This window comes from Telopea speciosissima, chromosome 8 (assembly GCF_018873765.1).
Source record: "Telopea speciosissima isolate NSW1024214 ecotype Mountain lineage chromosome 8, Tspe_v1, whole genome shotgun sequence".
NCBI classification, from domain to species: Eukaryota; Viridiplantae; Streptophyta; class Magnoliopsida; order Proteales; family Proteaceae; genus Telopea; species Telopea speciosissima.
This window is the reverse complement of record NC_057923.1, coordinates 53,247,736-53,275,555: the sequence shown is the minus strand read 5'-3', so window position 1 is coordinate 53,275,555 and position 27,820 is coordinate 53,247,736. Positions and strand designations below refer to the sequence as shown.

General features: G+C 38.0%; 1 protein-coding gene across 1 annotated transcript; it reads right to left on the bottom strand.

The window, feature by feature from the left end:
• Positions 1-927: 927 nt before the first annotated feature.
• LOC122670822 (TATA box-binding protein-associated factor RNA polymerase I subunit B-like) lies at positions 928-14,536 on the bottom strand. The gene is made up of 5 exons (XM_043867824.1): positions 13,857-14,536; positions 12,466-13,106; positions 12,275-12,371; positions 11,978-12,111; positions 928-1,652 (listed from the first exon to the last, which is right to left on the bottom strand). The coding sequence occupies exons 1-5, from the start codon at positions 14,488-14,490 to the stop codon at positions 1,083-1,085; spliced, it is 2,076 nt and encodes a 691-aa protein (XP_043723759.1). The 5' UTR covers positions 14,491-14,536; the 3' UTR covers positions 928-1,082.
• Between the last annotated feature and the right edge of the window lie 13,284 nt (positions 14,537-27,820).

The following is a 27,820-nucleotide window of genomic DNA, read 5'->3' as shown; positions in this document are numbered from 1 at the left end:
CTGCAGTTACTGTCTTTTGGCCTGGACAATAAAAATTTGGAGCTGTAACCATAATCATAAAATTAGACATTGTAGCTTACTGTACACTCACCCAACACCATCCCTCCCCCCCCCCCAACCCCGCGCCACAAAAAAAACATAACATACTACGAAGTAGATGAAGTCCGGGAATATAAGGCCCTCTCTTCCTCAGCCTTGTTCTCCACAGCTCTTTTCTCCCTAGTAAGGCCCACCTAGACTCGGACACTGCTTGAACTTTCTCCACTAAGTATTTCCTGCAAAGCAAAGTTGAATCAAGATACAAGATACTGATCAGCCAAGGGATCAACTAGAATATGATATATTAGCATGATAGAACACATATAAGAATCATCATCTATAGCAAGCCGACGATGAACAGTGCATGCATGGCTTTTTAAAAATTGAGGCATTTCAAATATTTTTAATAGATCAAAATACCAAGAATATGTTCCAAAATGAAGATATTGCCAATATTTTTAAACTTCAAAAATATTTTTCGAACGTAAGTGGCTATAATCCCTGATTCTGCTGATATTTTTCAGAAAAAAAGGGGGTGGGGAGCTATGAGTCACCCAGGTAGGTAATTTTCACAAGTAGACCCAGAGGAAATAAATTTATCCAATAATTATTTTAGAATTACTCAATATGCAACGTGAGGCTTTAAGGTTCTTCCATATGTGGTTTTTAGTTCCCTGAGAAAATATGCTGACATTTAATGAATGCCCCAAAGGAGCAATCATGTTCTATGAAGCCAATACATAATTTTCAAACATGCAAATTTTCTAGGTCGGATGGGAAATAAAAGAAGCATAGCTGGATGCAACAAGGTGACAAATTGCACCTACTAACACAAACGAAGACATACGCAGGATGTGGAAGCAGAATAGAAAGTTGAGAGTGAGTACCAGCACTAGTTGAGCATTGCCAACAAATACGGCCACTGGAACATTGTAGCTGAAGCAAGAACAGCCCAATTGTGGGTCCACAGTCCGAACATCTGATTGCAATCATTGTTTTCCCCAAAAACAACCAGAAGATGGTCTGAAACAAATACATATGATTCAAGACCCCAGTGAATCAAGTTCTGGAGGTCTTAAATTCAAACTTTGATCAATTCGATTTTCAACCTGTGCTAGTGACTTCTCAAGAATCAAAACCCCAACATGCATATAGCGAATATCAACTTGGGCAACCCTTGCACAAGCACGAAGCAGAATGTAGTAATCAGCATGGGCAGCATAAGTCCTAGTACCTCCATCGTTCTTCCTCACATATCGAAGATAATCAAATCTTTTGAGATTGACCCTTGGAGGGATGTATAAGAACCTGTTATCCTCCATGTTTGCTTTCATCCGTCTAAGGGCTCTATCCTTAAGAGTTCCTGCACAAGTACAACCGCCAGAAACTGAATTTTGTTCTTGTGAACATAGAGAGCAATCAACAGCATTCAGACTTCGCATTCCTTGTTCATCTCTGGGTTTACTGTGACCTATGGATGTACTGTCATTGCATCCTTCACCTCTGGGTTTCTTATTTTCTGCAGACAAGCCATTAACAGAGCCTTCATTCAATCTTTTCTGGTTCAAACCGTTTTTGCATCCAACAGCTGATCCAGCTAATGTTTCAGAATCCTGAAATTTAGAAGGTAGTTTTGAGCAGCTGGTATAAATACATTGATTGGTAATACAAGGATGGTAATTGTGGAATTTCTGTTTAAGTCTTGTGTAATTTTGTGCATATCATATTGAGTAATCACTTTTTATTTGTATTAACTTTCTATATTCAGCATGCACATTGCCTCAAAAAGGAGAAATTCACATATACCTTCCCATAAAGGTGAACATACTCCAAACGACTGAAAACAACAGAAAGACTGAACTGCACCCAACTGAACACAAGAAAAATGCATCCAGAAAAACAAAGCCAGTAATATACATGAAACCAAATATCCATAACAAGAAGAAGACCAAGAAAGTAATAAATTCATCAACTATGAATCATGAACCAATAGAAAGTAATAAACTATGAATCATGAACCAATAAAAAGAGCAAGTAATATACATGAAACCAAATATCCATAACAAGAAGACCAAGAAAGTAATAAATTCATCTCATATATATATAACCCAATCTGACTCACTTAATGCTCCCCTCCACCTTCTCTTTTTTCCCAGTTACACAAATATACTCTCATATATATATATAGACAGATAACCCAATCTGAATCACTTAATGCTCCCTCCCCCCCCCCCCCCCTTTTCTCTTTTTTCTCAGTTACACAAAGATACTCTCATACTCTTCAGTTCACCACTTAGACCCTAAATATTCTCCAATTCCTGAAAAGGGCATACCCAGTGCACAAGGCTCCTGCCACAGCGGGGTCTGGGGAGGGTCATAATGTATGCAGCCTTACCCCTGCTTTCGCAGAGAGGCTGTTTCCAGAATAACATGGACAATACTCATATAAAGTAAAATAGTAATCAAAGAATCATAACAGTATCCTTGGTCAGAATCCATTTTAGAAATGAAGAGTATCTTTAAGCCCACGTTTGGACAGGAGAGATCTAGAAACCAGGTTCTTGTGGAAGTATGGCATGTGACGAATGTTCTAAAAAATATAATCATCTTCCCAGTAGTGGACTTCAGCTTGAGGGTTCCTCTTTCTGCCACTAACCAAACTAACAGTTGGGGGGAAAGGATTTTCAAATCTGTTGAGATTAATTTGTTGCTGCATCACCATCAGTATCTCCTACCGAGATGTCTAGGTTCTTACAGATGCAGGGAAGATAAGAGGTAGGGAGAGGGGGGAATCATTGCTCTAAGCTTCTGAGACAGAACCAGTTGTGTCTGTTGCAAAACGGGGTTGCGGGAAGCTATGCATATCACTTGTGTTGTGTATAGTAGGGTGTCAGGGACTCGGGGTTATGTAGTCCTAGATAGGTAGGAGACCTACTAGGAGCCAAACAACCAGTACCTGTTGAGCTGCTGGTTCGATGAGGCAGAATTGAAGTTTTAGGTCAAGTTTAGGGTTAGGGTTAATGTAATAGGGATGTGTCTTATAAGGTAAAGCTAGGCAGGAGTAGGGGAGCCTAATGAAATAGGTTTTATAAGTTTTGGATGGTTAGAAGTAGGTTAGATGGATTTGGGCAGCAACTAGGGTTAGGGTTTTGGGTTTTTGAAAAGAGGGAAGTGATGGAATCTAGGGTTTAGACGTGGAATTAGGGCAAGGGGTATAGGTCGAGTCCTCTAAGGGTAGAGAGGGTCACTCGGCCAAGGTATAGAGGTCTGATGAGGGCTGGATGTTACTGGACTGTAATTTAGGGTTTGGGGTTTTAATGGGAGTTGAGGGTAATTAGGGTTTAGATGATGGGATGGGTCTGAAGTTAAGATCGAGTGGAGGGAATGCTATGAAGATGCTGTGGTTAAAATATGGATGGATTCTGATGCTGGAATAGTGCTAGACAGAATTGTGAGGGTTTAGGGTTTAGTGGATCGATAACTTTAATGGTGGATGGCAATGGGGATCGATGGGGCTGGGTTTAGAGGATTAGGAAAAGAAGGGGAATGGCTAATAACAGTAACCACTTACTTGGAATTGCAGGTCTTCAATGACAGCAGCTTGAAGACAAATAGCAGGTCCTCCTGATCTACAAGATGCAAAGGAGTCAACTGGAGATCCACCAGTCCCTTCACCTTGATATGACTCACAAGGCAACACTCAACAGAGCAAGGCAGCAGCAGCTATGGCAGCAAGCAAGAGATTGATTTTTTAATTCTGAATTGTAGGGGAACCTCCCACGAATTGTTTTATTTATAATATGGCCCATGGCCTAATTCCTATTCAGCCTAGGAGTTTGAATCACTAGGCTGATTCCTAATACAAGTCACTCCCTCTATAGAAATCGTGGAGGGATGTGGGGATTAAAAAAAAAACTTAAAATAAAGGAATATTCTCTAAACAATAAAAGAATAAAATCACTTAAATTAGACCATGGTTGAACCGGTTCAATTTAAGTTTACAAAATAGACTAAGTATAGAAAATAAACTAAGTACGGAAAAATAAACTAAAACTAAGGCTCCAAACACTTGGCCCTACTCCTAGGGCTGCTTCTTCTTCTACTTCTTGCGGATGTAGGCGCTTGGATCTGCATCACGGGGTATAGCCAAGGTCCTCATCTGAGTCATCACTGACTCTAGAAGAACTACAAATCTAAGCTCATGTATGTCTGGTAGAAATGCAACAGGGTTACACAACAATATAAGGCAATTATTGTGGGTAACATGTGGCTTACTACGAATGTAAGCCCATATTACTATGAAGCACTGACTACAACTCTAGAAGAACTACAAATCTTTGCCTATCTCAAGCTGTTCAACGTCCTTTATTTTTTCCTCAAGCTCAAATGTCCAATTTATCACATGGATATTTTATCTCCTCCAGGTTAGAACATGGAATCGATAAAGGCATATTACTTAGATAATGAATAGATGTCTGCTCTATAGTACTGTTTCCCCATCCCATTCATATAAAGGTGAAACCTAGCATTTCTAAAGGCAAACACCAGATGTTTTCTTAGATTGTCTCTGTGGGATTGCACTCCATTACAGGAACGGGATAGAACTCTCTCCTACCTTAGTTGTTAACAGCCTCTGATCTAAGAGTCCTGGTCAAAGCTGACCTTCAGGATATTTATCTTAGGGATATCACATAGACCCCATGCAAATATCAATCTTAGCTTGCACGTAAATCATAGGTGGAGGGGAACAATCATTGAGTCCAAAGACTGTGAAAATGTTATCCCACTACCCATCATAAGTTTTAGAGGCTGAAAATCCCTCCTACAGAAAACAGGATAACTTTGTTTGGTGCTAGCTTGCTTTTTCTTTAAGTTTCAGCTTGAAAATTAATCCTATCATTACAGCCTACACCCTTTTAAGAGGAACTACATTCTCAATCGACTTGAAATTTTATTATCCCCTAGACAATTGGACTCTAAGAGAGAACTATTATTTTTTTTGCTCCGCTTAATCTGCCACAAATAATGTGCTATTTAAGTTGTCCAATATCATCAAAGAATAATCTGATTCTTATAAGAGTCTTCTTTCTTGCATAAAAAAATTGTGTCCATTTTCAATTTAAATAAATGATTTTACTGACAAATGACTTGGCTGATGGCCTTCTATACATCATGTCTGACAAAAAAGTGAACAAGAAATTCTTTTATTTAGACTCATCCATGGAATATCTTTAATTTCTTATCTAGCAGTAGAAAAGTTAAAAATCACCACATGATACTTAACTATCAATGAGGTTCGTTAGAATGAAAGCTAGCCAAAAAGTCAGAGGCATAATAAAGTTAGAGATAATAACTAGAAAACCTCTTAAATTAGTCAGGATTTAGAGAAACAAATTCATATTGGTTTACTTCATCTTTTTTTATCCTATTTTCAGATTTTCCTAACATACTGCAAGGATTTTGATTCAACAACAACGTAATGCCTAATCTTTACTTCTTTGGAAAGAGGGGGAGGGTATGTGTTTGACAAATTGGGTTGCTTAGAGTGGAACTGGCTTTAACATCGAAATCCTACCATTCTTTACAAGGTGACTTGGCTGAAAGTCAGTGTTATCTTACTTTATCTTATTTGTCATATTATGATTGGCTATCACTTATGAGTGGTTGGCCTTAGTTGAACATGGAAACATCAAAAGGAGGAAATAACTTAATAATCTATGTTCTATATAATTTAATATGTAAAAAAAATGTAGGTTTTTTTTATTACTAATGTACATGAAAATAAAATGCATATCAACATGTCTAATCATATTAGGGGAAAAGGTACATTACCATGGTGTTTGAAAAAACAAGTGTATCAAAACACTGTATCATGATTTCTCATTTTCCTAGTTTAAATTGTTGAAAAAATAATGGATTATTTTAGTCAGTTTAATATCATAAATATTAAAATTATATTTATTGATTACAATATCACCTGCATTGCATTCACATTTTGTTAGTGTGTATATATCCACTATATTTAGGGAATTATCTGGTTTTAACTCGCAGATACTCATGTTTTGTTCTTGCCAGTTGAGTTGAATGGCATAACAGGATTGTGTAGTCAACCCCATTTAGTTGGATAAGGTCTTGTTAAGTTGAGTTCAGGCAACTCTCCTTCCAGCCAGAACATTCAATGGCCTCCACTTTACATGCCCAAAACATCTTAAAAAACTTTTCTCAATTGTTTACCTATTGGTACAACTTCCCCCTAATACAGAGCTCAAACATTATCAGATCAAGAAGAAGAAAACTCAGAACCAGTCCTAGCCCTGGCAATTCTGAGTTCAGATCAATTGCTGGTTCAGACCAGATCTGGACCATTAGTTCACTGGTTCGTTGGCTTAAGGAGGCTGAAGGCTTTCTTCACTTTTCTTAGCTAAATCAGTTAGGAAGTTCATATGCCTGTAGTTTTGATTTCGTTTAGAGTTCTAGAAACCTTAAGTTTCTAGAAGTTTCTAGACAGTTTCTATTTGTTTTTTTAAACTAGGTTGTAAAGAAACCTAGCCACACTTGGGAGAGTTTCTATTTTCTTGTTCTCTGTTGATATTATAAATAAAGGAGAAGGGGACTCAGACTCTCACGTTTGACAGCAATTTAGTTTCCTGCTCTTTGTTCAGTGATGAATCTGAACCAGCCCCTGTGGTGAAGCAGAAGCCTCTCTAGATGGTGAGGCCAAGAGCTGACTGGTGGTGAAGCTCCGGTCTCATCCCTTCTTCCTTTCTTCCTCTGTTCTGGTTTCTAGTTTTGTTTTCTTGCAATCCAATAAGTCTCCTGTGTGAACTGTTTAGTTATTCTGCTGAGTTTGATTCTGAAATTTGGATTGTTTCTTATCTAGAAATTCTGGGTTATATTACTGCTGATATCCCCAACACTAATCCCAACTCTGACACTTATTTCCATCCTGTTAAGATAGCCTGCGATACCCTATTTCCTGGTTTTCTGATTTCAGTAAAAGGCCTGCTATAACAGCGGATTCAACCATCTGATTTGGCTCAAATTTTGATAGTTTGTTCTTCCCCACAGAAGCTCCACTCAACCAGGATTTAAGTCCAATCAACCTTGATTTTAAGTTACAGGATTTTTTCTCACCTGCTTATTTGAGATTTCCTCTAATTTCTATTGTCTGTCCTATACTGTTATCATACATACATCTGTCGGATCCCCTTGGGTCTTGGGGATTTTTTTTTCAGCAGGTTACAAGCATCCTTCGACCAGCTTTAGTAAGAAATAAAGCTGGGTGCTTTCCTACCTAATACCTTCAAAATGGGTATTATTCCAATGTCAACTAAAGTAGCACCACCAAACTACATGCTTTCGAGTAAGAAATAAGGTCACATGAGGTCACAACTTTTGTTAGGTAACTTACGAACCGGTTTGCTCACATAGTTGAGGGCCTGGTATTTTCCCTTATGAAGTGTTTGGTTGTTCTTAAGCCTGTGTGGTATGTTGCAGACCATGAATGATTCAAATTGACAAGTGAAGGTACTACGAAGGTTGTCTGCCCCAAGTAAAAATCTTTTAGGCATAAATGCAAATGAGCACAAGTACAAATTTTACGGAGATTCCAGTCTGGTGGTTGATAACTTGACACCATACTACCATAGAGAGAGTCTTTCTGAACCATTTCACTGATAAATTAATTAATTCCTTTTTTTCTCTTAATAAACAACAAACTTTTACTAGTATGGAGGAATCAAATATTAGTAATGCCCATTTATAACTTATTTTCCCTTCTAAAACTGGGGTATGACACTTGCACCCCTAAAAAAATTATTGGATTGTGCTAGAAACGAATCTAAGAAGATAGTAGGGAAAACATAGACTAACAAATATGAGGATATCCATAACAAATTATGCACAAATGAGGGGGAAAGATATGTATAAACTTAGCTAAAATGAGGGAAAAGAAGAATAGAGATTTCAACCATATTAGATACATTAAAAGGGAGCATGATAATGCATTAATAACTGATGAGGAGATTAAAGAGAGATGGAAAAAATATTTCTACAGCTTACTACATGAAAAAAAAAAATACAAGTAATAGGGTTTTAGAAGGCTGTAATAACCATCAAGAAACCGCAAATCTTAGATATATAAGAAAAATTATAGTGTGATGTAAAAAAAGCTTTAAAGAAGATGAAAATAGGTAAAGCAATAGGTCCAGATGGTATTCCAACAGAGGTGTGGAAGAGGCTTAGAAATTACATGAATATTTTGGCTACTTAAGCTGTTTAATAAGATCACGAGCACAACAAAAAGCCATATGAGTGGAGAAGAAGCATCATGGTACCAATTTATAAGAAAAGTTGATATTCAAAGCTGTAATAATTATAGAAGAATAAAATTTATTAACCATACTATAAAATTATGGGAGAGAGCAATTGAAACCACCTGAGACCAGAAAATAATATTTCAGATAACCAATTTGGTTTTATGCCAGGAAGATCTATTGTGCATGTGTTGTCATTGTTGGCAACCATATTGGTAGACAGTATGTGAGGTGTCTGGAATGCTGGTGACATTGTACAGCTGGCAGTGAGAAAGGGAAGTGAACAGAATGATATGTTTTATGGCAGTTAACTTGGTGGCAGCAGCCTACAGAGGTGTGGTGTGGCCTATGATACTCTAGGGACATGTATACATAGTCCATACAAGCAGGGGTAACTTTGAAGCAAATTTGAGCTGGCAAGATGGCAGATTTGGAAGATGGGATGAGCTGGAAAGTTGTAGAGCTCCAAGTCATCTTCCAAATGCAACTGGAATTGTGTCAATCTGACACTGGACGAGGAAGTTATGCCTCTTGTATGGTCACTAAAAAAGGCCCAAAGTGTTCGATAAAATGTCAAAGTGAAGTGGTACACACTTTTTTAAAGTCAAGTAGGGTCCACTGATGTGTTGACATGGGGGAGAAATGGTTTTGTTGTATTTACTGTCATGGCGCATTGCCACATGACCTGGTGGAGCCAGCCCAGTCAGCCATGCATGCCAGCCCAGCCATCTCACAGGCAGGGCAGCTATGCCTACAGGCCAACAGGGGCCTGTGCGGGCACACCCGCAGCTGGAGAGAAGAAAATTGAAGAGGAATGCTCTCCTTGCATTAATGGCCATCCACCAAACATTTTTTGAAGATTCATTGCTCCATTAATGAAGTTTGAGTCTAGTGGTTGTGCATGGATGTTGATATGATGAATGCAAGGGAGGAAAGGCTGGTGAGCATTGAAAGGTCCCATTAACACTTTGCACTTGAAGATTCAAGTTCTACAGGCAGAGGGGGAGTTGAAGATTCTAGTGAGCAATGGAGGATACCAGATTTACCTCAGGATACTAGGAACAGCGACAGAGCAGGGTTGTAAGCTTTTCTATACATTTTATCTGTTTCAGGTTCATTCTTGTATCCATGTATTTATCTAGCAGTAGGGTTATATGTTGAGTACCTATGCTAGATAGCGTTCAATGTAGGGCAAATTTCTAAGGTCATTTATCCTTTATTTTGGGGTGTTCAGTGGGCGTTGGACACTAGTAGTTATAATAGCTACCTGAACTTGACATAGTTGTGCCCTCCTAGTTGTATGTCGGGTAAAAATTGGGTGTATTGACTCCCACCTGTGGGTGCAGCTGAAACAGTAGTGTATTGAGTAGATACGAAGCCCTAGTGGCACTACTCCGGGGATGTAGGCATCTTATTAAACCTCGTAAAAATACCTGTGCTGTGGTTGTGCTTTCTGTTTGCATTTGTGGAGATAGAAGTGTTTGTTTGCAGAATGGGCATGCACAGCTAGGAATGCCTGGCCACATAATGGTTGCAGTGCGAGTGTGCATGCGACTATCTGTTTATCAGTATTTAGTACCAGAAGTACTGTGACAGTATCAGTTGAGTGGGCAGGAAAGGGAGGAAAATTTGATTCACTGATTCCCCCCTCTCAGTGACAGCCATAGATCAATAAGATCAACCACGGAGGCTATTTATTTACTTAGGAGACTAATGGGAAGACATAGAGAATGTAACAAGGATGATGCATGAACACTTCCTTGGACCGCACCGAACTTGTTTGAGAGCCTCAACTGAGAACTGTGCCCAAATTGGGAATTTGGGATTTGGGTCTAGTAGGATAACTATTTATTTATTTTTAATTATCCAGTAATCTTTTATATCGGAGCTTTAGTTAGAGTTAGATAATTAGGAGATAAAGTAGGATTTTACCTCTATTTCAGTTTTAGACTACAATTAAGAAACTTTCAATTTCCTTTTTAACTCCGTCTTCCTTTATTTCGTATCTCCTCTGTTCTGTCCTATTGTGGCGTAATACTGGTTAGGTAGGCTGTTCGAACTACCAAAGCCTAATTGATTGGCCCTGAGTGTTGGGTTATTGAATCACCTACCTAAGGCAACTCTAACCCTAGGTTCCCATCCCCAAAGCCCTCCTCTTCCGTAAGAGATTCACTGAAGAGCAGATCTGGTCACACCCTTACTGCCAAGTCTGTTTTCAGAGATTCATCTCTCTCGGTTGTTGAATGTTGGAACTACCAGGGGTTGCATTCAGGAGGGTTTTGGAGTAGGATCCTTCGACTGAAATTTCATGGGAATCAGGTTAGTGGTGTAGGAGAAAACTCACCTGGTTCAAGACTTGTTTCTCCGCCCTTTCTGTCGCCGTTGTTCTTCAATCGTTTTGCATATTTGGTTTGCCAATATTACCCCTCCCTTTATTCTTAATCCTATCTTATTTTATGCTAAGGTCAGAATTACCCTTAGTCTTTAATTGCCAATTCCTATCATACCCTTCCTTCTCCATTCTACCTTATTCATCCTTTAAGATTCTGTTTATTACAAGATTGCTACTCCCCCCTTTGCAACTTTTGTTATATTCACCAGAATGCCATTTTCTCTCTACTTTTGGCCACTATACGTTTGGGTGGGCGCATAGGACACCGTGATCGCCATCAAAGGATCTCCATATGGTCTTTTATTGACTTAGAAGAAAACAATGATAGAGTCCCTAGAGAATTAATTTGGCAAGTGTCAGAGAAGAAAAGTGTTTCAAGTCAATATGTGGATATAGTTAAAGATATGTATAATTGTGTAGTATCGTGTAACCTGTTGGGGGGAAGGGTACAGTAGTGAATTCTAATTTGCAATAGGAATACATCACAGATCAGCTGATTCACTTATACATAGGTTAATTAGGGATATTTTTGTAATTTGAAGTTTTATTGTATTTTATTATGTTGAAAAAGATAGATACGTTAGTACAATTAGAGTTTGAGTTAAATTTGTTTCCAGTTTCAAATTACAAGTAGGAGACTTTTCCTCTTTATATACATTACACAAGCATGTAACCAACGTTTAAGCAGAATGGAGAAGGGTACGCGCTGCCTCTCATCTGATGAGGGGGAAAATATATATATATATATATATATATATATATATATATATATATATATATATATATATATATATATATATATATATATAGATATGTCATTCCCCTGCTTTTCTGTTTGTACTCTCCCCCTTTGTGTTGTCGTGTGCACTCTTCTAGTTGACAAAAAATGTTGCAAGCGCCTAGCCAGCACCTTAGGTACAAGATCAAATGGCAGTAATTTTTCATTTTAATTGAGCTGAAAATGCAGAAACCTTTTTATAGGTTATATGACACATTTCAAAACTTTTCTTCCCCAAGAGAAGTAGATAAATTTAATTGGAGCTCCAATGTGATGGTCCAATAAGTTGACATATAAAAGTTGGTCAAATAAAATGACATACTTTTGTAGGCTGTCTTAGATGATGAAAAAATCAGAAAATTAAACAAAATTCCACTTGACGAAAGTACTTAAGTTAAAAAATAAATCAACACTTAAAAAACATAAAATAAATCAATAGCTGTCATACATCACCTCTTGATTCTCATAAAAATCCCATAATTGTTCTATTATCCTCTCTTCCTCGTTATCCTCGAAGGATGGTGCTAGCCCAGCAAAGACAACATCCTTACTATATTTGAGATATGTCTTTAGGTTTTTGGAGTACTCTGTCAAAAAAATAAGGGTAATATTACTAAGAGTCCCTGATAAAATATTACAAACATTAAAAAGAATACCCTTGAAAGCAGCAATGTCCTTTGACATTACTCTAGTTCATACATGTGTTCAAATAAGGCTTCCAATAGTAAAAACTGCACTGCAAGGAGTTACCGTACGAGTCAGAAATACTGTCATATGTTGCTTCAAGGCCACGAAGAAGTGCTTCTGTGTCCAACTCAGATTTCTGAACTGCTGAAGAGCTTCTAAGCTGTTTCATACCATTTTTAAACATATCAGTGGGAAATAAGCTCTCTGCTGTCATTGCCGATCATGTTAACACATGCAAAGTCAGAGGTTCTCACCTGGTCGCAGGAAATAGAAGAGATACTCGAATCAGAAAAACTTTTTTCCCACATCCCAAATCCCTGAACATTATACAGAATCCTAATTGCCACAATTAATATTGACATTACACAAACACGAGTTGGAAGTCTAAATTGATTTGCTGACATCCATAATTCAGGAGGCATCAACCACTCATAAATACGAGATGCATGTGGAAAAATCTTTTCAATTGGAAGGGATAGCTCTTTCAGGTAGCGGTTCGCTATTGCATGGAAGTTCACAGAAGGAAGTTGTAGACCAATAGCCTGAGCAACAGAGGCCGCCAGTGATTCTAATTTGCGGACGCCAACAGCTTTTAAAGGCTTGAACATAAAACTTGAACTTAATGGGCAAGCCGATGAAGGATGTCCAATGCATTTCTCGATGTCCTCAAAAGCAGACAGATACGGAAGCTTCCCTTCAAGAGACCACTTAAATATATCTGTTGGTAGGATAGCCTCCCTAGCAAGATGACAAGCAAGAAAAGAAACTGCAAGAGAATAAGATATTGGGATTGTCCTTTTCAAAGATCTAAACCAAAGGACCACAGCTCTCTGCCCAAGAATATTATGGGGTTCTGCACTATACTTGGCACGAGGCTTGCAAACTTTTAACTCACCTGCAACCAAGAAGAATGGATACCAAATGAAGGACATACATGACAGGAAAAAAAAAAAAGGGCACTTAATGAACTTCTGTTGCAGATTTGATTCTCCAAGTGATCAGGCTATTAATGGTATTCTGACCAATGGTAAATTCTTGATAATGTCTTGATTTGATTCTTTCTAGATTCCTTTGTTCCTAAATCGATTGATCCTTGTTTTTCTTCTTCTAATTGCCAGCAAATCTTATTAAGATGTGCTTATTTCATTGCTGATTGATAACCTTTGTTGATTTGAGACTAATTCTCGATATTCCTGTGCTAGTTTTAAGATGAAATTTGGCCAATGAGATGAATGTGAGTCTCAAGAACAAGAAACACCGATGCTCTTCCACGTTTAGTATTTACCAATGTGTATTAGGTTCCAAAACCAGTGGAAAGCCACCATTATGATGACTACCATTTACTCTTCCCCATTACGCCACGGATACAGAAGATAGTACCAATAAGTAGCTAATATATTCAGGTTCTGTAAAGAGTGCATTCTAGCAGCAACATAAAATTTTGAAAAGTTCATTTGGTAGTTGTGGACAATTCAAATTAAAATAGCAATCAATTGTATAGTCCAAACCCACCTATTTATTTTTCCTAACTCAAGGGCTTTACAGCCTAGACAATTTTTGGAAATTGGGATGCATCAAGGCAGCAAATAGCTAAATATGTAAAGCTAAGGGAATAGACAGAAAGAGATAGAGGAGGTGTACTTGCCTTCTTTTTGAGAAACCTCAGAATCCTCAATGACTTTGTCAGCCCACCCAACGTCGAACACCCGTGATGCTGCAACAAACCGCATCCAAATCACCCCAGCCAAGCCACAAATCAAGGGACTGACACTGAATTGATCAACAAGAGCCTGACACTGGAACTGAATCATGAGCTGAATGCCCATGACGTATCGGATTCTGATCTCAGAGCAGTACTGCTCAGGGCTCGGGGCCAAATCAGTCGGGGTAGAAGCAAAATCATACGGCACAGAAGGTTTCGATTCCTCAACATCAGGTTGCTCCCTCTTGATGGGCTTATTAGAGTACTGATTGTCCGTTTGCGTGAGGGATCTCCAGAAGTGGGACTGGGACTGAGAATGCGAGGATGGGAGGAAATTATCGGAGAAGGGTTCGGTCTTGACAACAGAGTGGTGCTGGTGTTGGCGTTGTGAGGGGCGGCGATTACTGGACAAGTAGATGGCACCACGCGCATCGCTCACATTCATGAAGTCCTCATCAGCAACACCCGTCTCCATGATGTCATCGGCTTGGGAACCACACCTTCGACAGTAATAGAAGCCGTCGGAGTTGTCAAACTCCACATTGCCACAAGCGTGGCACGTCAGTCCCTCCACCATGGTTTGGAGGACAATGTCTGGTAGACTAAACTGTTTCTACCTGCAATCAAAACAGGTAACAATGGGCACACAATTTTGAAAATCAAAAACAAAAATCAAAAATCTCAATCAAAATTGTTACAGTCAATACTAATATATCATCATTGTAGTTGTCACAGCGCCAAGGCGGTGGAGGGTTGCCTAAGTGCTTAGGCGACAAGGCGCCGGTCGTGTATGAGTGGGGGATGCTGATGTATCAAGGAATTGCAAAATCACAGAATCACAAAACAAGTGAATTATATAATCACAGAATTAAAAAATCAGTCAATCACATAATTATAAAATTATAAAATCAGTGAGTCACATAATGATCATAATCACAAAATCAGAGTCATATAATTACATAATTGCAAAACATATACAAACAGATGCATTGCATAACTAATACAAAATTACTAACAATTTACTTTAAATCATAGACTTCCGGCTACCATAGAATTTTGAATCATGGAATTACAGCAGCAGCTGTGGTAGAAGCCAAAGCCACCGGCCAACACTAGCAGAAGCCAGCCAGTGAGCCACCACTACTGCCACAGCCATAGAATAAGGCAGGGGAGGAGGAGAAAAATGGGGGGAAAAACAGGGAGAAAAAATCAACACGGAACAGAGAAGGGAAGAAGAATGATAATAATAATAAAATATAAAAAATGCAGGGAAAAAGAGGGTTTCATGGAGTAGCTACCAAAGGAATAGAGAAGGGAAGAAGACTGATAATAATAATTAAAAAAAAATGCAGGGAAAAAGAGGGTTTCGGGGAGGAGTAGCAGCCAAAGCCACCTACAGAAGGTAGAGGAGAAGAAGAAAAATGACAAGGAGACCGTTCCAAAGAGGGTTTCCTTTTCAGAACAACAAAAAGAAGACAGACACAGGAGGAGGACAGAAGAAATACAAGAAAAATAGAAGCCAGAAGAAGAAGAGGAAGAAGAAAGCAAGAAACATGTAGGAACTTAGAGCCCGCTTGATAACCTTTCTGCTGTTTCTGTGCTGAGAACCAGCAGAAACAGTTTTTTTCGTTTCTGTACTGAGAAACAGCTTTTGCAGCGCTTGGTAAACCTGTTCTCATTTCTGTGCTGAGAAACAGCTTTTGTAGCGCTTGGTAAACCTGTTCTAGAAATATTTCCAGAACACAATTGGAACAGTAATGGTGTTTGATAAAATCTGTTTCCGGGAACATGCAATCTGTTTCCGGAAACATGTTCTTATACTGTTACCAAGCATTGCCCTACTACTTTCCTAAATCAAAAACCAATTTTTGAGATATTACAATCAATATTTATAAAATTTAATAACGCATTTGTCTTTAATAATGTACTTTAGCTAATAAAAATTAAATAAACACATTAATTAAAAGTTTTGTAGTCCAATAAAAGTCCACAACAAAGCAAGATGTCCAAATATGCTCAGATGGGGTTCTAATTTCCTCCTTTGCTTAAATCAACCCATGCATCGTATGTATCAATAACCCTAATATACAAACATAATTAAACAAAGGAAATGGGGAAGGGAGCACAGACTATTTACAATGGTATTTAAACAGTCCACAGAAAAATATTTTACAAATATCACCATTCATTTTTCTTGTCTTCTCAAAGACTCAAACCCAATAAAACCTAGGTGTTGCCTAGGCTCCACATGGCCAACTAGCTGCTCCCATATTCATTTAAATTCATTCAATATACACATATAGACTCTTAATGAAAGACAAAAGAAGAAAACTACACTTGCTTATAAACCACTACATAATTTATGTGGATGGACACATTAGACTTAACAGATAAAAATAAACAATTGCAAAAAAACCCACCATAAAGCTAAAAGAAGGGACCAGTCAGCCCCAAATAAGCTTACAACTACTCAATCATTGGTACCATACTGGCGTGTCTCTCTCCTCTGACTGCAGCCACTGGTTGGTTTTGATCAAGTGAAGAGGACTAAACTGGAGCCATCTTTCAAGTGGTATGGACTGGAAAGATCTTTTCAGTTCTGCAGTTGTTCATCAGATCTGATTTGCTTCAACATACTGAATTCTGTTAAATGCTAATTTTCAACTACCAAAGGGTTCTTTTCCATCATTTTCATGATCTATACATAAAGACCATTCACCAGCTTTCCAGCCAGGAACAACTCCCAACATCAGTCAGCCAGTAGGAACTAGTAGACAAACTAGAATTAAAGGACAGCAAGCAAGAAGAAAGAGAGATAGAGAGAGAGAGAGAAGCACAGGATGAACAACAGAAAATAGAGATCACAGAGTACAAGGACCAGACTGCTCTGCTCTGTTGGCATAGCTAAAATAGGTTTCATCACCGTATCACAAGGCTCTAATGCCATAATTACTACAACATGCATGAAGCATTTCGTCCATCAAGCCCAAAGAGAACAATGTACGTAAATTCCTAAAAAGAAAACAATACTAGCACGAACAGGAACAAACTCTTAATGCAGGGTATGTCCTAACAAGAAAGGTATTTGGGGGTAGTAGGAGCTGCTGACGAAACAGTGAGGCAAAGTTTAACAGATCAATCACAAAATAAAAGTTACATACAAGCATACGCTGCTGCCCATGTGTTTTTGAATTAAAATACACAAAAGCAGCAATCACACAATAGACCTAAAACCTATCCATCGGTCTCTGTATTTGATAAAATTCACTCAAACAAGATAACAAAAAAGAAACTACTGCATCAAACACAATTTCATATCTTAAAGCTGCAAATTTCAGTTTAGAAATAAAACCCATCAAAGAGACCCTATTGAGAAACAAAGTCAAGCGTAGGAAAAGAGTAAAATCAAGATATAAAACAGAAAGGTTCATAGCAAGCAACCAGAATAGAAAGTGTTTAGTTCATTCCCTTTAATAGATTCCTTGGTGTTTGAGCATATATAAATTCGAATGTGTTTGGGGGTTCGACATAAAAAAAATTGAGGATTTCAGGGTTTGGGCATATAAAAATTCCTCAATCTAGGGTTCAACATAAACAAATAACAAACTTCACAAAAACTGGGGATTTGAGGGTTTGGGGTTCGAAACAGAGATGGAAGAGATGGATGTATCAGTTATAGAAAGAATGAGGGACGAAAAGAGGGCGATATAGCATACCTAGGATGAATGTGTTCCATGGAGAAGCGATGGAGGAGCTTCGTTCGAAGAAGCAGGTTGGACCGTCTACAGCAATGGAGGAGCTTTTCCTTGGACGAGTATCACGAAGGACAGTGTGAGCTTGGGACTTGCAGACACCAGGTTCGACTTCGTTGGAGCTTTGTTCGTGAGGCGATGGAGGTTGGAGGAAGATAGAGTGCGTTAGGTCAAATGAAGGCTACCAATACTAGAAAACATCGGGCACAGCGACAGCGGAATCACCATCTTTCGACTTTCCCTTTTTTTGTCTAAAACCTTTCCTTCGTCTTTCTCTTCGTCTTCGATCCCTTATGTTGTATGATATGATAGAGCATTCTGCGATGTATCTTAATATAATATACAATCCAATCCAAATACTAGAAAAGGAATCATTTATTTAATTCTTTTTTGAATTAAAAAAAACTTATAATAATAAAAAATTAACTTAAAAGATTACAATCTATAATATTTATTTCCGCAATAGGCCGGAAAGGGCCTCTGGGGATTTCAATTCTTTTTGCAATGGATCGCCCCGACCTGTGCTACGATCTCGTTCATGAATGGAAACTTGTATCTTTACTAGACTCCACCACACATTCAATAGTTTCCATTCCTTGTAAAGCAACAAATCGATTCTCAACAACAGGAGTTGCTTCGCGAGAAGAAGAAACAGTAAGGTTCCAATTTCCTGAATCAGAGCAACCAACCGCCACCGAAAGAGTTGAGTTGGATCGGTTCTGCACATTTGGACACAAAGGCACAGATCTACGGTCATTTTTTTAATTAAAATGTATTGAAACTATATACACTATCCAATAAAACATTAAAATGAAATCAAATTTTATACCCAAAAAAAATGGAATCAAATTAATATAAGTTTTTGAAAGAAAAAAAAAACAGGATAAGCGACGCTCGGTGGCAGCTGGTTGCGTAATTCCACAGAAATCAATTCCGTGGAATCGTGATTCTCTAATAATAAAACCGTTTGGTTCATGTAACTCCACAGAATCAATAGATTCACATGATTCCACATTTATACCAAGGGTAGTTTCATACCTGAATTCACATATGAAGTAGTCGATTCTACCCCTCATATAAATAGGGCAATTCAAGGTGGACACGAAAATTACCAGGTTGCTGGGAGCTTGAGAACCTTTGGAGCAACGAGCACCTCAACGGAAAACCTTCGCAGCCTGGTCACGCCTTCGTTCTTCGTGGTTCTAAGCTCTCTCTCTCTCTCTCTCTCTCTCTCTGGTTAAGGTTCATACTTGCAGAAATTGGAACATGGTGAAACTTCAATGTTCGGTTTATGGTAGATTCAGGTGAATAATGAGGGTAAGAGAGGTATGGTTTAGCCTCTCTCGCATTTTCTCATTGGTTAGGGTTCAGACTTGCAGAAATTGGAGGACAAGTGAAACTGAAATGCTCGGTTTATGATAGAAGGTGGCTAATTAGTGTTGAAGAGGTATGGCTTTGGCACTAGCTGTAAGAGTAAAATATCATGGGCAGCAAGTATAAGACTAGAAATACAATAAACAAATAGTAAATACAAGACTTATCTGATTGGTATGGCAATAGTATCGCACCGCATCAACAATACACGTCCTCTTGTGTAACCTGAACAATAAATGGTAGAGTTGAGTCACGTCAAACGATGCTCTCCTTAAGGTTTTTAGATGCCCCAATTCTACAATCTAGGTTGATCATGCATCTATACCCCCAAGATAAAACAACTCTCTAATCACATAGGTTGCAGTTCCAAATGTGATTACAAAGGGCGTCCAAAGGCTATATTCACTAATTCATCGACACTGACCGACTACGGTGGGACGGAAAAAATGTATTTCAAAAACAATTGTTAGAGAATGAGCAAGACCTCCTCTCTTTATATAGGAGAGGAAGAGACACCCCTAAGGGATGTCTCCAAGAGATATGTCCTAACTCATGTCTTTTCCCATAAGGCTTGTTTGTTAGCCACTCAAACAAGTCTTCCAATAGGCACCTATTGGCTATTTAGGTGTCTATAAGGAAAGACATAACCCTCTAACACATCCATAAAAAACGTGTTTTGAATCTTTAATTTTAAATACAATTAAAAATCCAACAATCTCCCACAGATTCAAAACACTGATAAAACAAAACACTGGACTAGTGAATATATTAAACATAATAGGATATATCGTTGCAGGTGTCTTTCGGACTTGAACCTACACTAGGTCTGATGAACTTCGCTACAGAGTACGGGTGAAGTCAAACTTCTTGAACCTTTCCTCATTGGCATAGCCGGCAAGCTCACCATCCATATCCTACCAGTTGACCTTACGTGACTTAACCCGTTCATGACAAAATTGGACATTTTTAACCGGCCTTGTCCCCTATCTTGGTCTCATGGATGTTTAAAGAGTCTGCCTTTAAAACTCTCATCGGTAGGCGGCCTCACCTCCTACATCCACTAAGGTCAGCCAATGCGCACCACAGTTAACACACCCCCACATTTCATAGGATTTGGCTTGATTATGAGTATCTAACTCATCCTCATTTCATTGTGGTGGTACTACTTTCCCATGTAATCAGAATGAGTAAATTTTAGTAGTACTAGTCAGGTCATCGGTAACTTCGTTTGTACCCTTTGAACCTAATTCAGGAGTTAAACCTCTTCACATAGGTTGGGTGTCCATCACATGACCTATGACACAGGCTTTAAACTCATTCCTTAAATGTATACCACAATAATGGTCAGATGCTATATATTAGTATTAGTCATTTTCTGTCCCGACTATACTGAGCTGATAATGCTACCTTCCTTAGCCTCACCAGATATATGTAATCAAGACATATTAATCTTTATTTCTCTACTGACCATATCCTTTGTATTTCGTAACACAATTTGGCTTTGATATATCTATCATTTATATTCATAGCCGTATGGCTCCAAATCCGACTTTCTTACGAAGCCATAAAAAATAAAATCATGGTGGAACCTATAACTTAGGCTTATATTATCGATTCCATGAATCACACCCACTAGCACATATTTGTACATGCCACCTTTGAACCAAAGTGTTGTTTCAAATACGTTCCATATGTACTTGACTTCCTTTCCAAGTAGAAATCAAACATTTTACTTGAACTAACTCTTTGAAAAGAGAGAGACTCTGCATACAAATATACGCATTCTCATAATAACCCCCACATTTTGGGTTTATCACTTTTAGAGATATAAGCCAAATTAATATGAGAATATCCTTGTGAGAGAACTGTGACCCCCACACTTCCATACTAATTCAACCATGCAACTTTACTTGCATATCAAATTATAGTTTATCAATAAACAGTCATGAAACCATGCACTTATATATATATATATATACATAATTACATGCACAAATACTTGATAGAACAAGCATTCAACCAACATGTATCATATATTGTCACTTGTCTTAATAGACAAACAATTAAGGTAGTCAATCTAGTACATGGCTTATTAGCCAATACATACATAGACTTTCCATAATCCAATCTAATAATAATATGTATAAACCTGGCCAGTATCAAATATAAGAACCAAGCCTTCAACTTAAACATGCAATTACTGATAACATTTGATGCAACATATTGAAGTACTAAATAAATCAATTTTCGACATATAACGTTGTCCATTAGGCCCATAAGTGTAGAATAAGCACCTGTCCAATATGTATACAATGTCACTTGTCTCTATCAACAACCAATTTGATCAACAAATACAGTCACCTGGCTTTACTTGTCAGTACTTGGATTTATCATAACCCAATCAAAATAAATACCCAAATATTAGACGTGATCAACCAAACATTCAAACATATGATGGTTACATGAAAATATCTTAAACACCTTACATCATAAACATGTGTTTAAAACATGTACCACCATTCATATAAAGTATGAAAATACATAAACCACATATGGACTGAAATAGAATGAACCAACAATAATGGGCTATGATGTCCACTAGTTTCCAAAATAGAATCTGGGAGACATATCCCATTGTAATAATGAATATGACCCAATTCAAGAGGTGGTGTCTCTTGAAAAATACCAAAACAGTAGATAAACAATACAATGTAATGTCATAAAAACAAACTGTGGTGCAACCATCGGCACTAAGAAAGAAAATATCTTTTATTAGCCAAAAATCTTAACTCAACAAAATGAATTAAGAGAAACATTGCAACGATTCACAAGAATGCTTCTTTTGAAAATATCCAACTCTTAGTCCAACCGTTTCATCTTACGGTCAAGCACAACCACTAAAAGTCATACATGCTATTGAAACCACCCAGCTTATTATACAAGATGTCCATGCTATTGAAAGATCTCCTTCGAGGTTCTCATGAACCGAGAGTAACTCAGTCAATCTATTCAAGACCAAGTGTAAAGACACATTGGTTCACATTTCCCAACAATCAAAACCAACATTATATAATATAACTCACCACAACCCATGTAAAACCCATTCAACCAATACAATTGCCTTCTTGAACTTTGTATCCGATTTTTATGAACTAAAAACCATGCCATGTGCCTCTTAAGAGTATAGACCCCTTCTCAAACCGTTTCATAATTCTGAAGCAAACACCATTTGAAGAAAATCATTCGGCTAAATACCTTTGATGCTTCCATCCGAGGGATCTCTTCTCTTGAGATACCTCTAAGGCCAAAGCCCATCTGACCAGATTAATGTAAATAAAACGGTGCCAAAGCCCGTGCCATGAACGGTGAACCAGTGCCACCTCTCTATACGATATATGGCCATCTTCACACAACGGTGGCAGTAAAATATGGAGAGAAGCAACCCACAATGGACCGGTATGACAGAGCTAGCACCTGTCCCTTGCAAAAAGTAAGTTGGCCTGCCGTAGGCGATGGTGAAGCCATCCTTTGATAGGAGCTGGTCCCCCCTCTCATTTTCCAGTCTACCCACTTCAATTAAATGTAAGATAGAATGATGATAAATGAGAAGCAACAATTTCAGAAGTATGAAACGGTTCACAAGATTAGGACAAACATAATCTAGGCGAGTGCAATCGATTGTGGCATTATTAATGAAGTGAGTGCAGCCATCACCCAATTCCCATGAGAAGAGGAGAGCATAGTAAAAAAGTTTTAAAACTATTGTTCCCAATAGCCCATTTCACGGACTCTTCTACATGAACAATATCAAGGAAGACACCCTCTTTCTCTCTGTTCATCATTGATTAAAGCACATGAAATCCTAATTTCATTGTTCAATGGATAAGGCATACCAACACGTATACATGTACAGAGTACGTAAGAGAGACACTTTCTCTTGCAATAACAATAAACCCCATACGGTTCGTCAAATAGGAAATCCGAATTTCAAATAACTATGAAATTCAAGAGTCTTATACCAATCTAAAAACCTTAAGATTGTAAGAGTAAAATATCATGGGCAGCAAGTATAAGACTAGAAATACAATAAACAAATAGTAAATACAAGACTTATCTGATTGGTATGGCAATAGTATCGCACCGCATCAACAATACACGTCCTCTTGTGTAACCTGAACAATAAATGGTAGAGTTGAGTAGCATTAAACGATGCTCTCCTTAAGGTTTTTAGATGCCCCAATTCTGCAATCTGGGTTGACCATGCATCTATACCCCCAAGATAAAACAACTCTCTAATCACATAGGTTGCAGTTCCAAATGTGATTACAAAGGGCGTCCAAAGGCTATATTCACTAATTCATCGACACTGACCGACTACGGTGGGATGGAAAAAATGTATTTCAAAAACAATTGTTAGAGAATGAGCAAGACCTCCTCTCTTTATATAGGAGAGGAAGAGACACCCCTAAGGGATGTCTCCAAGAGATATGTCCCAACTCATGTCTTTTCCCATAAGGCTTGTTTGTTAGCCACTCAAATAAGTCTTCCAATAGGCACCTATTGGCTATTTAGGTGTCTATAAGGAAAGACATAACCCTCTAACACATCCATAAAAAACGTGTTTTGAATATTTAATTTTAAATACAATTAAAAATCCAACACTAGCTCTCTCTCTCTCTCTCATTTTTACCTCACTGATTTAGGGTTTAATATTGCAGAGAATAGCATACGGGTTTGCAAGTTGCAGCATCTTCTTCTTTGGACATTCTATTTCTTCAAATTTCTCTCTCTCTCTCTCTCTCTCTCTCTCTCTGGGTAACGAAGCAGAATCAACTGACAGAATCAAGATAACCAAATAGTTTTTCATGCGAAATCAGGAAACACAATCAAGGTAACCAAACATTTTATCAGTCAATATATGAATTCCACAGAGTTGGTATTCCAGGGAATTAGATCCAGTCTCTGGTCATGCACCCACAGAATTACACAACCAAACACTCCCTTAGGCGTCCCAAGGCAATGCCCAAGGCGCCCGCCTTATTGAGTTAATAAAAGGCGGCCAACAGCCCCGACGCCTTGACAACTATGGTCATCATATATTATCCAAGTTCACAATGGTTTGCCACATAAATACCCATAGTTAATAAGTTTGGGAGTGCACTACAGACATATTCAAGCAATGCACCGACGAAAACTAATTGGAAAGTAGAGGGAGACACAGGTAGGGGAGATTAACCCACCAGGAGGAGGTACAGTAACATACAGAGAAGAGAGAGATTTACTGGTCGAACAAAGACAGAGAAGAAGAAGGGGCACTAGGCAGGGGCTCAACTCAATAACCTCAGATAGAGACTCACTGGAGAAGGGAGCGGTAAGTCGACCTCCCGCCCCTCCAATCGCCTTCGATAGAGTTTTCTGCAATCGATTGGGATTCAAGAAGGTCATGTTATGTTTTGATAAATAACAAACCCTTGTTAGCTTTTACATTAATAATTCACCATAATCAAAAAGCAATCTTAGAAGAAAAGGACCCCGTCTTGTTAAAGGGACAAACCCACACATCATTTTGATTATGAACACTAATAGGAATTCTATTGATAGCTTACACCACTTCTGGAGAAAAAATAGACTGCAAAACATTAACATTCCAACGACCTTGCATTATAAGATCACTAACAGAAGAATAAAACGGGTTCATCCGAACAAGTGTAGGTAATCACTTGGCTAGTTGTTGTTGAACTGATTGAAACTTGGACATATGATCAAGAACCGTTACATAACTAGATGTATCATTTATAGATTCCATAATGGGCAAGCCGTCCAAGGTGTCAAGTTCTAAATACACCAATATAATTTAAGCACTCCCAACTTAAAAGCACGTTTATAATTTGTATATGACCAAGTTCCTCTTGTTGGCCATTTGGTGATGATTTAATAATTGATCTTGGTTATAACTCACTTTTGTCTATAGACGCATCATGATTTTTGGAGTAAAAACAAAATGATCTTGAAAAAGTATGGAGAAAGTTTTCGTACACGGTCGTGTAAACCATGTATGTGAGAGGGTGGGAGTTTCAAGGCAGTAATTAATGGGTGGGTATTTATGCCTTTTCCAACTTTTTGTGAGAGACTCTCTCCTGTACACGGTTTACACGACCGTGTACAAAACCTTTCCCCAAAAGTATTGAATCTTTCAAAAATTACGACTTCAAAATTTGAAAAAAAGTTTCTCAAGAATCCTTTTTTTTTTTTGGTAAACTCACAGATCTAGTTTACTATCATTTTATTACATAGTTTTTTTTTATTGTTTTTTTTTTTTCTATCTTATAATGATTATTTGAACCCTATATAGATAATACCATTCTTTATGTTGCTATTGGTGTGGCATTAGAGATTCCCCAATTGGCGTCCTGAAAACCCTCTCTTGAAAATTATCACTTAGTTGTAAAAATAAGTCTACTTAAATATTAGGGAGAGGTTCTTTGAGCAAACAACAAAGAGGAGTGATTAAGGCATTAGATGTTCGAGGAGCAAACAACAAAGTGGAGTGTAAAAATAAGTCTACTTAAAGATGGGCTCTGTGTTTATGCTAAGAATTTTGTCGAGATTGTTGATGTTATCTATGGCCCTCTGTTCTTTGGCATTAAGGTTTGTGATAGTACTTTGGGTGCTTTTTGGTGTTTTTTCATCTATGCACCACCTCATTCACATTTAAGGGTTAATTTTTGGGGAGACCTTGCTTCGACTCTTAAATCTATTTTTGAACATTTCTGTATTATTGGTGATTTTAATGAGATACTTGCTCAATCCGACAAATTGGGGGGAACTCCGTTTCACCTTACCACTTCTATCTCTGCTCTCAAAGTTCTTCTAGATTTCTTCTCTTTGGATGAAGTTAAACTTTTTGGTTCACCTTTCACTTGGTCTAACCGACATCCTCCTAACCTTATTAAAGAATGTTTGGATCGAGTATTTGGTTCACCTAGTTGGTTTACCCTGTTTCCACTTACTTCTCTGAAAAAACTATCCTCTATTTGTTTTGACCATAACCCTTTGATCCTCAATACCCTCCCTGCTAGACCTTCCTTCAAAAAGTTATTCCATTTCCAACTTGCCTGGACTCACCACCCTGATTTTTCTAATTTCTGTAAGAATTTTTTGAATTCCCCTTCTAGTGATTCCTTTCCCTGTTGTCTTGTATCTTTCTCCAATATGCTCCGGGGTTGGAACAGAAACATTTTTTTGCAATATTTAGGGGGTAAAGAACTGTTTGACCTCCAAGTATAGTGCTCTTGAAAAGCTTGATCAACCATGATGACCTTCTCTTTTTTTTTTTTCCGAATAAATTAAAGTAGATTTTGGATGTGGAGGAAACGTTTTGGCTTCAAAAGTCGAGGCTGAATTTCATTAAGCCTGGAGATAGAAATACTCAATTTTATCATTCTATGGTGAAGCACAACCTTCACAAGAGGAGGATCAATTTCATTTGTCTGGACAATTGGGAAAGGCTGACTAATCCAAACTCTATTGCATTGGCCTTTGCTGACCATTGGAATAAGATTTTCACAACTTCTGATCCCTTGGATGCTAGTTTTATGGAATGCCTTTTCTCTCCTATTATGTCTGCTGACCTTGTTGGTTCTTTATGTGATCCTCCTTCTTTGGATGAGATTAAAAATACTGTGTTTGCGTTGGGTCCCCTTAAAGCCCCTGGTATTGATGGTTTTCAGTCCTATTTTTTCCAAAAAAATTGGGAAGACCTTAAAGATAATCTTCATAACTTTATTTCTAACTGTTTCTCCTCACTTAGCATTCCTGAAGGGATTAACCATGCCCTTATTTGCCTAATCCCTAAATGTGATTCTGCTTGCAAACTTGGTGATTTTAAACCTAGTAGCTTGTGTACTATAACCTATAAGATAATTGCCAAAATTATTGCTAATAGGCTTAAACCCCTTCTTTCCGTGATCATTTCCCTTACCAAGGTGCTTTTGTAAAAGGGAGACAAATTTCTGACAATGTTGTTATTGCTCAAGAAATCTTCCATTTTCTGAAACATAAAAAAGGTAAGGATGGTTTTGTGGTCATTAAGATTGATATGTCTAAGGCTTATGATAAAATTGAGTGGTCTCTCATTATTTCTATCTTTAAATTTCATGGTTTTGGGCATCGCTGGTGTAATTTTATTTCTGTCCTTATGTCTTCTTCCTCTTTCTCCATCAAATTCGAGGGAAACCCTTTTGGCCTTTTTAAGGGCTCCAGGGGTATTAGACAAGGCTGTCCCTTGAGTCCCTACCTCTTTATCACTGGGATGGAGGTGTTGACTTGCCTCTTATGTGCTTATAGGGACCTGAACCTATTCCATGGAATCAAGGTGGCTAAGGGTGCTCCTAAAATTACTCATTTGTTATTTGCTGACGACATTTTTATTATTTGCAGAGCTTCCTCTAAGGATTTATTAACCATTAAGGCCATTTTGGATTTATTCTCTGACCTGTCTGGACAGGAGATTAATTTCTCTAAAAGTGGATTGCATTTCAGCAATAATGTTTCTGAGGCTGAGAAATCTCGACTTAGTTCTTTGTTGGGTAATTCTGATTTGGTTAGGGACACCTCTTACTTAGGCAACTCTTCTATCATAGATCTAAGTATAAGCAACTGACACCTTTGGTGAACATAATTAATGTGAGACTTTCTTCTTGGAAGTTTAATTTTCTTTCTTTTGCAGGGCTTAGTGCTCTCATCAAATCTGTGGTGAGTTCCTTATCTTATGAGCTGCTT

Coding starts and splice junctions, on each gene's coding strand:
- LOC122670822 (XM_043867824.1), bottom strand. CDS start 14,490: ATGGTGGAGGGACTGACGTGCCACGCTTGTGGCAATGTGGAGTTTGAC. Junction 13,107..13,856: donor TGAGGTTTCTCAAAAAGAAG/GCAAGTACACCT, acceptor TCTTGGTTGCAG/GTGAGTTAAAAGTTTGCAAG. Junction 12,112..12,274: donor CAGTATTTCTGACTCGTACG/GTAACTCCTTGC, acceptor TTTTTTTGACAG/AGTACTCCAAAAACCTAAAG.